The sequence below is a fragment of the Entelurus aequoreus genome, linkage group LG12, assembly GCF_033978785.1.
Source record: "Entelurus aequoreus isolate RoL-2023_Sb linkage group LG12, RoL_Eaeq_v1.1, whole genome shotgun sequence".
In the NCBI taxonomy this organism is placed as follows: Eukaryota; Metazoa; Chordata; class Actinopteri; order Syngnathiformes; family Syngnathidae; genus Entelurus; species Entelurus aequoreus.
This window is the reverse complement of record NC_084742.1, coordinates 20,378,282-20,392,422: the sequence shown is the minus strand read 5'-3', so window position 1 is coordinate 20,392,422 and position 14,141 is coordinate 20,378,282. Positions and strand designations below refer to the sequence as shown.

At 47.8% G+C, this 14,141-nt stretch overlaps 2 protein-coding genes across 6 annotated transcripts in view; both read left to right on the top strand.

Annotated features, from left to right (window-relative positions):
- The window catches only part of zbtb4 (zinc finger and BTB domain containing 4), a 41,085-nt gene extending 31,538 nt beyond the window's left edge, over positions 1-9,547 (top strand). For 4 of the 5 annotated variants that reach the window (XM_062065120.1, XM_062065121.1, XM_062065119.1 and 1 more), the window contains one exon: positions 2,954-9,547. In XM_062065120.1, coding sequence (XP_061921104.1) covers positions 2,967-8,102 — 5,136 coding nt within the window. In that variant the 5' untranslated portion in view covers positions 2,954-2,966 and the 3' untranslated portion in view covers positions 8,103-9,547. Of the gene's footprint in view, positions 1-1,875; positions 1,934-2,953 lie in introns of those variants that run through there. The other variant, XM_062065122.1, reaches the window with a different exon arrangement.
- Positions 9,548-10,815: 1,268 nt separating this feature from the next.
- shbg (sex hormone-binding globulin) lies at positions 10,816-13,789 on the top strand. The gene is made up of 8 exons (XM_062065124.1): positions 10,816-11,649; positions 11,742-11,839; positions 11,912-12,101; positions 12,176-12,337; positions 12,755-12,911; positions 13,008-13,144; positions 13,221-13,425; positions 13,499-13,789. The coding sequence occupies exons 1-8, from the start codon at positions 11,563-11,565 to the stop codon at positions 13,621-13,623; spliced, it is 1,161 nt and encodes a 386-aa protein (XP_061921108.1). The 5' UTR covers positions 10,816-11,562; the 3' UTR covers positions 13,624-13,789.
- Positions 13,790-14,141: the final 352 nt, after the last annotated feature.

The following is a 14,141-nucleotide window of genomic DNA, read 5'->3' as shown; positions in this document are numbered from 1 at the left end:
CAGCATGGCCACTACATGGAAATACTTAATCACATCCTGTGTAATTCCTCTCAGTTAGCAGGGAGCTTTAATGTCCCAAATCACGGGTTTGAAGTTTTCTACCCAAAATTTGCCAACCTAAAAAAAAGAAGAAAATATGATGGTCGCAGAGAAGATAGCGTCAATATTGACCGTGTCGTTCCCCGGAAGTTCCCCTTAACTTGTAAACGGAAGTGAATACTTCTCTAAATGTCTATTGTAATCATAATAAAAGAAAATAAGACAAATATTGTAGTTTAATACTGTATAAGACAAAAATGAGACTTAATTTAAGACATTGAGTAAAATTTCCTTCTCTAAACCGGGAGAAACTCCGCAAAATACTAAACGAAAATGAAGTGACGAGGCATGACTGTACTAAAATTGACTATTGGAGAGGGGTTGGAAAGTTCAGTGGTAGGTCTTGCAACGACGACTCCTTACACACACACGCGCACTTCTGTCCTCATCACACACCAACCTGCTCCTGCCCCAATTTGGGTGCCTCCGGCTGCCCCTCTCGAGGGAAGAAAGCCCAACCGACACCTTTCTTGTTCCACATGCTCCTCGCCGCTGGCTCGCCAGCTGGAACATGGAGCCCCCCCCACCACCCCCACCACCACCACCACTACTCCCCCAGCATTCCTCCCCTCGACCACTCGCCCACATAGGCACAAGTACACTAAGCGATATATTGTGGCATATTGCTGCCAGACATCATTAAGTCATTATTCTGCTTGATCACAACTTTTATCTCCTGCCTTCTTCTGTAATATTACGAGATGTTTGTGGCTCACGGGGGACCTCACGTCCTCACATCTACTAAGAGAAAATTTGGGAATGCTGTTAGAAGGTGCAATCATAAAAGTGTCTGTTATTAAAACTAGACTGAAAACTTTTATGTTCACCTTAGCTTTCAGCTAAATCTTTTAATCTTTTAACTTTTAACGTCCGCACTGTTTTTATTTTCATTTTAATTTTGCTTTTATTTTCTTTCATTTCACTTTGTTGTACTACATGTTGTGCTGTGAAGCACTTTGAGTGTGCCTTGTGTATGAAAAGTGCTATACAAATAAAGTTGCCTAGCCTTGCCTTGCCTTGTGAAAACAATAATGGTTTGCAAATCTTCGGCCGCTAATTTCAGTCCACTGTGCCCTTGATGTGGACAAAAATAGTAGGACATGTACTGCAGGCATGACACCTGAGTGTGTGGTTGTGTCAGCGTTCTGAAATCAATGTTCACTGATTTTGCACCTGAGAAAGGGCCATCGCTGCATGTGCTAAATCATCCCAAAGGTGTTCTTCCATGCCAAACTCTTAAGGGCAGACATTAATGGACCTTGCGTCATGCGCTGGGAACAGATATTGTCAGCGTTCAATGTCTTGCCAAAAGGAAGATATTAGATTAAGAGCTTTCTTCCAACCTCTGGTTGATTGATTCATTGATTAATGCTTATAGACTCAGAGATGTCAATAATGATCCAATGTAAGCTGACTTTTTCTTGTGTTTGCGTGACTCAGTATGAGTCAACGCAGAGAAGCCAAACTAGCGGAGCACTGGTTGAGAGGCGCGTGAACATTCTTCTCTACTTTTTTGTTTCCCCAAATAAAGGTCCATGTCTCCACCCGTTGTGTCGCCAACTTAACGTGCATTTGAAGCCACTTCTAGCCGCCAGACAGCATGTCACGCAGCCTCTGCCTGTGCATGGCGCTTGGTGCGTCACAGGGAGATGAAAAACAGTGGGGGGGGGGGTGGCAGATGGGCGATTGTCGCACGCATTTTCCTGTCTATGCTACAGGCATCAGATGAGACGGTGACATTTTTAGCCAGAGCATCCCGGCGTGTCCACCCACTTGTAGCTGTGGCCAAGAGGGATTTCCTGGACGGCGTGTAGCACGATGAAGGCCTGAGCAGGTCAGCTGCAGTTATACATGGCGATTCGGGATGACCCGTTGTCGTGCCAATTAAGAGCGTGCGTCACTTCCTGCCGTCCAGTTTGTTGACGTGTGTCGTGTGCGTGCAGTGTTGTTTGTGTGCCGTGCTCGCCTCCATGTTGTTGTGCGTGTTTGCCGGGCTCCTGTCTGTCTGACAGTGCAATGTGTCGACTGTTCCTGTTTCACATCCACCCCTCCTCCTCTCGCTGTCTCACTCTGTCTCTCTCGCCCTTTTTCTATTACCCTTTCACTCTCTCTCTCTCCTTCCTCTTCCCGCTGCAATAACAGTGCTGACCTAGTTTCTGCTTGTTCAGTGCTGCCTGTGGAATTTTACAGCGGCCTGCCTTCCTGGCTTCCTCGCCGCCTGAAAAACGCAGGCAGCAAAGCATGACTGGGGATTTTTGTCACCTCCTCCTTACGTTGCCTCTCCCCCGCCAAATCAGCAGGGCCGCACTAATTGTCTTTCTTGAATAAGTATGTTGCCCGTCAAGTCGACGGCCCGGTCGTCTTACGCGTGAGGAAGCAGCAGTGTGAAAACATCAGCTGGACAGCAAGTGGAGAAAAATGCAAATAGCTATTTGGCCTTAAAGCCTTTTCCCCGTGTTCTACCACATGCAGCAAAACAAACCTCCGCTGTGCACTTGCATGCAATCTCCCTCCCTTCTCTTCCCGCATAAATAAATACATGCTTCAAGCCCCTGCCAGGAGTGTCGAACGAGTGGAAAGAGTTTTTATTAGCAATTAATCTCAACCGCTACAGGAATCTTCATTACATTTGATCATTCTAAAAATCGGGGTGTGTCATAGCTGAGAAGTGGATCTCTGGAATACCTTGGCTTGTGGGGTGCTGAAATTTAACTCCCCTCCTCAATCCCTTTTTTATTCCTGGCCTAGTTGATCATGACTGCTAGGGTAGCAACTTGGTTGTCATGTGTTTACTTTATTTTGACTGGAAAACACCTAATGCAAATACTAATTTTGTCTTTTTTTTTCCTTTCAGATTTGGGCTGGTCATGGTGTCCGGGGAGAAGGTGCGGGACCCCATCCATGCGGGCCTTATTCAATCTCGTCTGAGTGAGCAACACCTGGCTGTTGGGTTAGCGCCCCTCTGCATCGTCACACATTGCCAAGCTGAGGACATCACTGGCCAGCATTTGTCTTCCCCTCCGTTGGCTCTCGTGACTGCAGACCCCCTTCCATCTCCCAGTCTAAAGCAGGCCAACACAGACACTCAGCGTGAGGAAGAGGAGCAGCAGGAGAAAGCTGAGAGGCCGGCGATGAAGGGGAAAAAGCATGGTAGCCGAGGGGATGCAATTATGGAGGACAGGCTGGAAAGCATGGCCGATGGACCTAAAAATGCAAAAATCACGCTAAGCTTCCCACTTAGCGCCGGGCCCCTCCCGGCCTCACTGACGTCAGCCAACTACTGTCGTAACGCCTCGTCATCCTCTTCCCCGCACAGACGGCGGCCTTCCTCTAAAAGCTCAGATGAGGGGTCACTATGGAAACTGGACTCCACCATGGACGTAAAGCACAGACCTTTTAAGCCCCCGAGGCACGATAGCTCTCCGTCCTCCTCACCCCCCTCTTCCCCCATGACAGTACATGCACTTATCAGGAAGGATTTAAAATCCCTGCCTCCTCTCAAGTGCTCCAAACTCTCTCCTGAGAGGCAGCTTCACAAGTCAGCGCCGGGATCGTCGAGTTCCTCTTTAGCGGGCTCTTACGGCGGAGACGGGTGGGACGATCGCCATAAGACAGCCAACGGTACACCCTCGCCCTCGCAAACAGCCCAGATCCTCTTCAGCCTGGGCGCCTCAACCTATCATAGAGGAGGAGGCGGGGACGGCGAAAGGAAAGAGAAAATAACAGGGAGACCAGCTGGGAAGCTGGGAAGCCCTCATGGACCAAGCCTACACCCGCCCACACTGCACCTCCCGCCCCCGCTGCCACCACCCCCTCCTCCCCCGTCCGAGGGTCTCACCGCACCCCCCCATTCATCCTCTTACTCCCCAACTGACAGCCTAAAACCCGAGCTAATTTGCGGTGTGTGCCATCGTCTCTTCAGCTCAGCCTCCTCGCTCACTGTCCACATGCGGCTGCATCGTGGAAGCCGCGCCCTCAGCTGCCGTTTCTGCAGCAAAGTCTTCATTCACAGCAAGAGACTGCATTCCCATGAGGCCTCCTGCAGGGTGTCAGGCCTGCCCTCCCGACTCAGCCCATCTCTCGCAGTGCAGCCAAAGGAAGAACCTCTGGAGGAGGGTGAGGTGAGAGAGGAGGCGGGAGAAACAGACACGGGCAAGGCCAGGCTGGGGAAAAAAGCCACTAGCTTGCTGGCTTGTATCCAGGGTGATGATGCAGCAGACACAGAGCTCCTAGCCGCTGATGAGAGCCATTTTGTCAAGGTGGTGGACGGCAATGTCATCTATTTCTGCTCGGTCTGCGAGCGCTCCTACATGACGCTGTCCAGCCTCAAACGTCATTCCAACGTGCACTCATGGCGCCGCAGGTACCCTTGCCATTACTGCGACAAGGTCTTTGCACTGGCCGAGTACCGCACCAAGCATGAGGTGTGGCATACGGGAGAGCGGCGCTACCAGTGCATTTTCTGCTGGGATGCCTTTGCTACATACTACAATCTGAAAACACACCAGAAAACTATTCATGGCATCAATCCCAGCCTCATCTCCAGTGAAAAGACAGCCAATGGTGGCTACAAACAGAAGGCTAATGCCCTCAAGCTCTACCGCCTCCTCCCCATGCGCTCACAGAAGAGGCCGTACAAGACTTACAGTGACACTTTGCAAAATAGCTTGCTAATGTCACCAACTGAAGACTCTTCCCTCTCCCTGCCCGACCTGGCCTGTGCTTTGGGGCCCACAGACCTACAAAGCTACATCAGTGGGGCCCAGAGTGTCAAGCCTGACCCAGATAGTTTCCCCAATGACATCCCTGTTTCTGTGGGTGCTGAAAACAAGGACCTCTCCACGCTGCCGCCCTTCCCCCAAGTAGACACGTCCCAGCTTAAAAAACTTGACGGTGAGGCCCAAGACTTAGAGCAAATTAAAGGCAGCTCCAAAATGTCCAGCAGCAGCAAAACCAAAAGTCACAAAGCAGTAAGAGGCACAGACTCAACAAGCATGCCCTCTGTGATCACATATGGCCACACCAAACCCTCTGTCATAGTTCATGGAACAGCCGTGTCATCCTCTGTCATCATGCACAGCAACCAAGTCTCTCCTGGAAGTGAAAAAAATGAGTTCCTAGAACGCAGCGACAGTCCGCCCTCATACAAGGGTTCTGCAAGATCATTAAAGAGACGAAGAGACAGTGCAGACAGCCATAGAAAAAGGTCCAGAGACAACTTGGATCCAGCAGGAAAGAGACAAGATGCGGACTCAGACAAGTCTTCTTTTAAGTCCCGAAAGTCCCACAGCAAGAGTGACAACTCAAAGCAGCCCACACCGTCTGTGGGGTCACAGGTCAGAGAGACGGGCCCGCTGTGCCAGATCACTGTGCGTATTGGCGAAGAGGCCATAGTGAAACGCAGCATCTCAGAGACTGACCTTAGGAGAGACAAAAGCCGCTCACCCCCCAAAAACAAGAAAAGTGAGACATCTTCACTGCATCACAAACACCATGTGCACCGCAGTGCCAGCCAAGTGGAGGAGAACAACACAGGAGGAGAAACTAAGGAAGAGGCTGCAGAGAACACTGTTAAGCCCCCCGAGGACGTGAGGGAGTACAACTTTCGACAAAAAGTTCGCGAGCAGGACAGTGACCACGACATGGAGGACAACTTGTGGCGGCCTTACTACTCCTACAAGCCGAAGAAAAAAACACAGGCGCACCTGCAGAGGTTTAAGAGCTGGCAAAGAAAGCTAAAGTTTAAGCGTGCTCTGCGGCTGAAGAGCAGAGCAGAGAGGCTAAAAAAATGCGGGAATACGGAGACGGAGGAATTACAAGATGAGGGAGAAGGCGTAAAGCTGCCAGAGGCTGACATGGCAGAGAGTGAAAGCAAGGAGGGACAAGTGAAGGAGGACCACGGTCTTGAGCTCCCCACTTCTTCACTGCCCTCCCCAAAGACTCCTCTCGCTTCATCTGTGGACTCTACAGGACCTAAAAGGCGGCCATGGACCAATGGGAACGCAGCAGAGTGCTCTACTTGCGGCTGCTGGTTCTCAAGCTCTAGCAAGTTAGACCAACACGAGCTGAGTCACCTTCTGGAGTTTGTGTGCCTCTTCTGCCGAGCCACTTTTCCCTCCCGAGACAAACTAGAAGACCACCAGAGGAATCAACATCCCAAGCCCCCTGACCTCTCATCCGCCCTCCACAAGGTGACACTGAGCGAACACCCTGAATGGGTCAAACATATGGCAGATTGCGGTGAGGAAAAGGCAGATCAAGTCAACTTAGGTGTGAGTAGTTCCAGTCCAGCTCGCCTTAGCCGGAGAGCCTTATCACGGCACACATGTCCACAGTGTCACAAGGTGTGCAAGACGTCCTCTGCACTCGCTCGTCACATCCGCCGCCATGACTTCAACAGTTCTCCAGAGAGAGAAAAGGAAGATGATGTATTAGACCCCAAAACAATGGCTGTGAGCAGAGATCTAGTCCCTGAAAAAGGCCAAGTGGTCTCAGTTATTAGCTATTCTACAGCAGAAATTCCCAACGGCGGTGACTCTTCCGAATCACTGCAGCATGCAGACCTTCATTCTGAACCAATGCCCCAACATCAGCCAGTAAAATCTAGTAACGAGCCTGCGCTGGCCCAGCTCACGCCCCAAGCACCTGAGAGAAAGCCCAGCCCAAAGATTGCAGAAACCATATTTGAGACCCCAGTGAACCTGACACCCGGTACAAGCCAGCTCACCCCAGCTATGCCCCCTACCCTGCAGAGTGTGCTGGTCATGAACAGGCCCGAATGTTTGGACTATCGCACCCCCAGCAAAAAGAATCTAGACCGAACAGTATGCCCTGCGCACACAGTAGTGCCCCCCAGCACCTCCGCTCACTTGCCTATGACACCACAGACCAGAATAACCACTGCTTCTCCCCCTGTTTCCATGACCACTGTGAACAGCTCAGAGGGTGGATTCGTGAAACGGGATGGGGTCATTATGGACAAAGAGAGGCAGACGGGGAGCACAGTATTTGTACATTCAGGTTACAAAGAACCTGTCCTGGTCCAAGATCGCAGAGTCCAGTCCCTGTCTCGCAGTCCGTCTCCCAATGAAGCACAAGACCTCACCATGTCCTCCATACTGGCTCGAGAGAGGGAGCTAGAGAATCAGCGAGAACTAAAAAAGGTATTAGAGAAACAGAGAGAAAGGGGGTGGGACAAAGACATGGAGAGGGTCCATCACATGAGTAGCCTTGCACAGACCTTTGAGGACCAAACAACGCTGTTAGTCCCAAAAGAGGAGCCCTTGAGTCCTGTGCCGTCCCCCCAACACATCCCCACTCAGACCACTACAAATAGACCCCCGTCACACAGAAACACTACAAATTCCGCAGCAGCTATTGGACTCTTAGCGCCGGCCCACCAGCAGTCCACTTTACTAGGACTGGACCGGTTCACACTTCCCATTGGAGCTGCTGGCGCTGGGGATCGCCCATCTGCCCACGCCCTCCTCCTTCCTCGGGTACCAAAACCACTTGAGCCCGAGCGTCAAGACACTTCCCTAGATGACCAGCAGATGGATCCCCTGCCATTGTGCTACCCTATTCAGGATTATCCCCTGCCTCTTATTGTGCCAGACAGCTATCATCCGGCCAAGAAGTATGAGGACAACCTGCTCATGCCCTCCTATCCTGTTGGAGCGCTTCCCTACGGCCCTTTGGGAAAAGTGATGATGCCGAATGGTGCCGACTTGGCCAAGGTCCCGTTTTATCCAGACCCATACCAGCTCCTCTACGGGTCCCAGCTTCTGGCCTACCCGTATAGCATGGCGGCTCTTCCCGTGGCTCTCAACATGATGGCTCCCGGCACGGACAAGGTTGAATCCCTGCCTTTCCTTCCGGCCATCTTTAACTACGCAGCTGGCGCAGGACCCTACATGGGTGCCGCACCTCACCCGTTGGTGGCCAACCCCAGTCTCTACGGCGGCGGTAAAAAACAGCGAGACGGCGGCAGCAACAAACCATAGCAACGCCATGAGGATTCTGGACAGGCTTGTTTGGGTTGGGAGCGGGAGGGGGTGCATGGGCACATTAGAGACCAGAGGTCAACATCCAATCAGAGTAGATGTGGCAGGAAGGGGAGGAGCTAAAAACAACAAGGGGAGGTCAATGTTAGTATCATCACTCCCCTCCCTCCTTCCGTCTTTGTTGTTTTGCCGTAATGTGTCGTAGATCTAGAACTTGATGAGTCATCCTCTCCAACCTGCTCTATACTGTACCTTACATCTGAAAATAAGAACTGCTTACAGGGTGTTTTGTGTGGAAAAAACAAGCTTCTCTGTATTATCGCCCCCCCAACCAGGAGAGATGCCTTTTTTGTGGGAAGGGCGGGTGATTAATTGTTGTCACAGCTGACGCGTGAAGTGACTCCAAACGTGTTATATGTTTGTACATGACCACATCTGCGGAGAGCAAAGCTTGTACTGCAAATGAAGGAAAGTTTTTTTTTTTGTGTGTGTGTGTGTGTGTGTGTGTGTGTGTGTGTGTGTGTGTGTGTGTGTGTGTGTGTGTGTGTGTGTGTGTGTGTGTGTGTGTGTGTGTGTGTGTGTGTGTGTGTGTGTGTGTGTGTGTGTGTGTGTGTGTGTGTGTGTGTGTGTGTGTGTGTGTGTGTGTGTGTGTGTGTGTGTGTGTGCGCGCTATGACTAATGGGAAATGCATATGAGTGGTTCGGATGATTCCGCATTAGATGCACACAACATTCTTACTTTAGTCGGAATAACTCTTTAGAGTATAGAAGGGATACGTGGTCAATAAGAAGCTTAGATGGCACAACGACAGCGTAACGTCTCGACACACCATGTGACTTGGTGACCAGACGACACTGTAGGATCTGTATAGCATTCACCATAGTTTATACCTTATGTGCACACGATTAGACAAGTAGTGGTCACTTAAAGGGGGCACTTGTAGCTGCTTTGGATATGTAGCTGGTCACTGGGTAAATAATTGCCGACTGGTAACTTTTGCACTTCCCTTCATCTCTATTCCTTTACGTAAGAGGAATTAAAGAGTTAGCTTTGATCATTGTTTCCCCCTCTTGTGGAAGTGGAAATTGGCTCCATCTCCTCAAGCAGGGCGAAGAAAGTGACAACAGCAAGGAAGGTATAAAAAAAAAAATCTAATGGATTCAGGGTATTGAGTTATTTCTGGATATAAGGAAGCAAACGGGCAGGAAAGACTTCTGAGTTGACAATGAGCAGCCAAAGTGACGGCCGGACACCCCCAGATGCCCCCCTGGGGTCAATGACGCTATGTTTTGTGTTATATCTTGTATGTTCAACTATGTTGTTGTGGAGGTGGTTTCAAGGGGGCCTGAACCTAAAAATATGAATGTAAATTTTAGTCATGCGGTTAATGAAGTACAGCTGCATTAATGCTAGACTCGGTTTCAGTTCTTTTTTTTTTTTTTGTTTCACTCCAATAATCTATTACAAACAGTATAATGTCTGGTATGCATATATCCATTAGTCCTAGCAGACATGTCAGTTAACTTGGGTTCTGTATCCACAAAAGCATGTGCCACACTTACTTCCTAACTGTTTGTATGCTCAAGCAATTCTGGCATCATGCGCACAGCATTTCCTTTGCGTTCCGTCTCAATCTTCCAAATCTGTGTTTAGATTGCCACTGTAGGCCTGCAGTCGGACACTTCCAAGCAATTAGGAGGCACTTTTTGGTTCCAAGCAGGGGTGCGAAAACACGGCAAGGCTGACCGCAGGGGCTCACGAGCGAGCGTTCCCCGGGGTGCGGTTACAAGCCTATTGCGTGTCTTTTGGGGTGGACAAGGGTGAGCGATGAAGCGAGTGAGAAAACCAAAAGCATCGTATCCCTTGGCTCATACTAAATGGGCCATCTGTGCTTTTTTTCCTTCTTTTTTTTAAGTTTGTGTGAAGATTTAAAAAAGAAAGGAAAAACCTTGCTCTCTCCAACGCAATATTTCAATCCATTCCTGTAGATGGACAGATATGTGTTTCTGGACCATCACGGTTGTCATACAGACCAAAAGCATGCCAATTGACTCATATTGTAGTGACTGGACTGGAATACAAATTGTCTACTGTACGTTTTAGTTCTAATGAATGTGCCTCTGCTTTGATATTTAAATCATTATCTAAAGTTACTATTAAGATGTGGATTTGCCAGAATTCAGCTGTCAAGGTGCCTTGTCACGGCATAAGAAATTAGATTTGTAAATGAGGGTTTTTCTTCAGATATAATTTGGAGATAGATCTCATGGCTTTGTTCGCTATGAAGTTGTTCATAGATGTATGGGTGTGGCTAAACTGTTTTGGTATCGTGTATTATGTCTAGGAAAATACTGTGCCATAGAGAGCCCACAAAATATCTTTGTGTTATTTTTCAAAAAAGATGTTTTTATGTTGCCTGAGGACTTTGTCTTTAGATTTGATACGAAGGCTTGTCGCCACAGCTCTCCCAAAGTCGGTAGTCTCCTTTTCCAATCCCTTCCCTGTTTCTGTCTTTTTGCTGCAATCAAACAGAATAAAGTATTAACCTGATGACCCAATGACAAAGTCACATTTTTATGTCTGAAATGTTCACATTTGTCACTGTATTGGATAAAAGGTGACGTGTGCAGCATGGAAGAGGCAGGACATTATAGAGTAAATAATCATGCATTAGCAGGTTTCTGCCCAGTGCACACACAAAAATTACCAGGATTCACAGCAAAATACTGTAATCAAAATGACCTGTAACATTACAACAAATGACTGGAAATATGACAACATCTTTTTATTTCATAGCAATTAACTCCTATTTCACAGTAAAATACTGTAAGCTTTGCCCTGTAATATCACAACAAACTGTAAATTCAAACTGATTCCCTACGTTGCACACTCTTGTACAGTAGGTGGCAGTGTGCTGTTAAAGCGAGACTAATTCATGATAAAATTACAACTGTGTTTAGCTGTAACTTTATTGTAATTAACTGTAAAATCTCAGCTCTGTGATTACAGTAAACTGCTGTAAAGATATTTCCCAGTAAATTACTGCAAATGTTACTGTAAAAGTTAGCCAGTAATTTGCTGTGAATTTGCAATTCTTTTTTACAGTTTACATTTAGGAACCTCATATTCTCATACTCCTTTGCTCTGGTGTTGGCATTCTTGTACACCTGTTGACCACACAGGCCTCATCCATCAGAGGGTTGGACATCAATTACGTCAGTAATTTGTTAAAATAGTCCCTTACAAGTTTGTCTCCCTTTTCGCCCTTTGCACGGTGAACTCTAAATGTTGTCCTCATGCGACGCAATCTGATTTGTTTACCCACCCACATCCAATAGCCGGCATTGGCATGTTTGCCCTCTGGACCAGTGCACAGTACAGGACTACACACTCCTGCGGAACTTTTCTGGCTTTGCTACTTTGTTCACTTAAGCCCTGAGAGACTGCATGCTGCGGCGGGATGATGGCAGGTGGACTGGAGCTGCTCGCATTGAGTGTCACGGTGCTGGCTTGGGGAGCCCTAGGCCAGGGGGATGGACGGTGGAAGGTACACTCAACATACATATATTATCATGACTTTCCTTCAAGTTACAGTGTTATTGCTATATTTTCCACATTGCTGTCACCTGTGGTGTCTAGAAACAAGTCTCTGGGGATGCCACCATCTACCTGGGCCAGCAAAGAGAAGCTTGGAGTCCGCTGATGCACGTCGCTGTCAACCTCACCAAAATAAAAGAGTGTGTGAGGCGCACAGTGTAGTTCATCATTGACATTTAAAACCTCTCTGACTGGATTGTTTGTTTGTGCAGCATTAAGTCATCCTTTCAGCTGAGGACATACGATCCAGAAGGGGCCATCTTTTACGGGGACACCAAAAGTGGAAGGGACTGGTTCGTTTTGTCCCTCAAAGACGGCGTCCCTCTCATGCAGATCAGCCGCAGTGGGGTCCTCGTCAACGTGGCGGGGGGCCCCAAGCTAAACGATGGGCAATGGCACACGGTGAGTCCTGTGATGCTGGTGGTACTTGAAAGGTGAAGAATGTCACGTCTTACTTTTGTGTCTTCACCTCCAAGCTGGAGGTGAGCAACCAAGGACATTTTGTGATCCTGGAGGTGGATGGCGCCATGGGGCTGGTAGCGGGCCTGCAGTCTAAACACATAGAGGAGGTCATCTCGGGGGACCTCAGATTAGCACTCGGCGGGCTCCTGATCACCAAGGAGAGTATGTTGGTTCAGGTATGCTTTTACCTGGGCCACCTTGCTGTGAACAAAGAACAAGAATGAAGACATTTGGCCTTTTTGGCATGTGGGTATCCCTAGAGCCTTGTATAGAGAGATTATGGTCAACTTGGTTTCAAAGTTGGTAGAAAAACGTGGCGCCTCGTAGTCACGTGAGGTTCTTTTGACCAATCAGAGAAAGTATGGCCCAAGGATCTCTTAAATGATTGGTCAAAAGGTCATGTGATTACAAGGCGTCATGTTTGCTACCAACCTTGAAACCGAGTTGACAATACTCTCTCTATACACGGCTCTGGGCATACACTTTAGGTCGCCAAATAATTTATTTAGCACAAACCAAACTTGACTCCTAGCCAACCAGCCCTTTTCTTTTGCAAGTGTCAGTTAAAGGCATTGTTGACATTTTGGCTGCAGTTTGAGCCGCAGATGGACGGCTGTATACGGGGAGGCAGCTGGCTGAACCTGAGCATCCCCTGGGAGACGGATACCGACAAGCTCTGGCCGTGCTATCAAAACATTCGACATGGCAGCTTCTTCCCTGGAAGTGGACTCGCCATTGTCAACACCTCAGGTGGGATGCTGTTGTTAATTTGTAGTGCAATATTACATCATTCGGTCTGAGTACCATGCTATATTTCTAAACGTCTTTTGCTTTTTTTTATGTCAGTTTTGCAGATAGAGCGCGAACACAGTGTGAAGATTGAATTATGGGGAGATTTCACTAAAATGTATGGCGCCATTCTGAGCATCAGGACTCCCGGCCTGGTGCCTATGTTCACTTTAGTTGCTGATAATACCACAAAGGTATGCACATGAATCAGACAACTCAATTTGGGAATTGTTTTTGAGTATGTTCAGGTAAAACCTACTGGATTCACAGGAAATAACGCTCTCCTTCAGTGGTCATAAAATGAGTCTCAAAGATAACTTCAAAAGACTCCAGTTGACCTTTGGGACAGATTTGCTTGAAGTACAGCATGACGGAGCTGACACAAAGGGTACAACGAAGCTCCTCAGTCCACTCAAGCATTCTGGTCTTTTGAGCATATTGAGAGAAAGCCAAATGGCCATCGGAGGCCTTCTCGGTCAGATTACGCTTCATTTAAATATATGTACATCTTCTACACTGCATGTAGCTGACTTTCCTTCACTTCTCAGGTAAAGATGACGCAGGCTCCTTCCTGAGAGGCTGTCTGGAGAAGATTCAGATCCAAGGAAAGGATGTTGACCTGGATCTAACATTGAAAGACATGTCCATCTCGTCCCACAGCTGCCCAGTATAAACAACAGCATTAGGCACTTGTTGTGCAAATTCTTACAGCCTTGTTTATCTATGTCACAATTACGTTAAATCTAATAAAATGATAAAGACTGTCAGACAAGAAAAATGTGAACAATGTACAACAACTGTATAATAAACCATTTGAATCTTGAAATCAATCAAATTGTATTTATATAGTCCTTGATCACAAATGTCTCAAAGAGCTACACAAATTCGACAAAAATGCATACCCACATTCAGGCAAGGAAAAAAAAAAACAAAAAAAAAAAAAACGGGGAAACAGAAGGAACCTTGGGAAGGAACAAATGAGAGACAGAAGGAAGAAAATATAAGCATAAGAGACCATCATACCATGACCTTTTTAATTATTAGTAACTATTAGTCATTTGCATTTAAAAATTCAAAAAAATATATATGGTAGTTATTGTGCAAAAATGCTTTCAACAGGAGATTAAACAAAACTATGATTAAGTTTTAGCATGCATTGCAGCTGAGATAGGCTCCAGCACCCCCCGCATC

Coding starts and splice junctions, on each gene's coding strand:
- shbg (XM_062065124.1), top strand. CDS start 11,563: ATGATGGCAGGTGGACTGGAGCTGCTCGCATTGAGTGTCACGGTGCTG. Junction 12,338..12,754: donor AGGAGAGTATGTTGGTTCAG/GTATGCTTTTAC, acceptor TTTTGGCTGCAG/TTTGAGCCGCAGATGGACGG. Junction 13,426..13,498: donor GGCCATCGGAGGCCTTCTCG/GTCAGATTACGC, acceptor TTCACTTCTCAG/GTAAAGATGACGCAGGCTCC.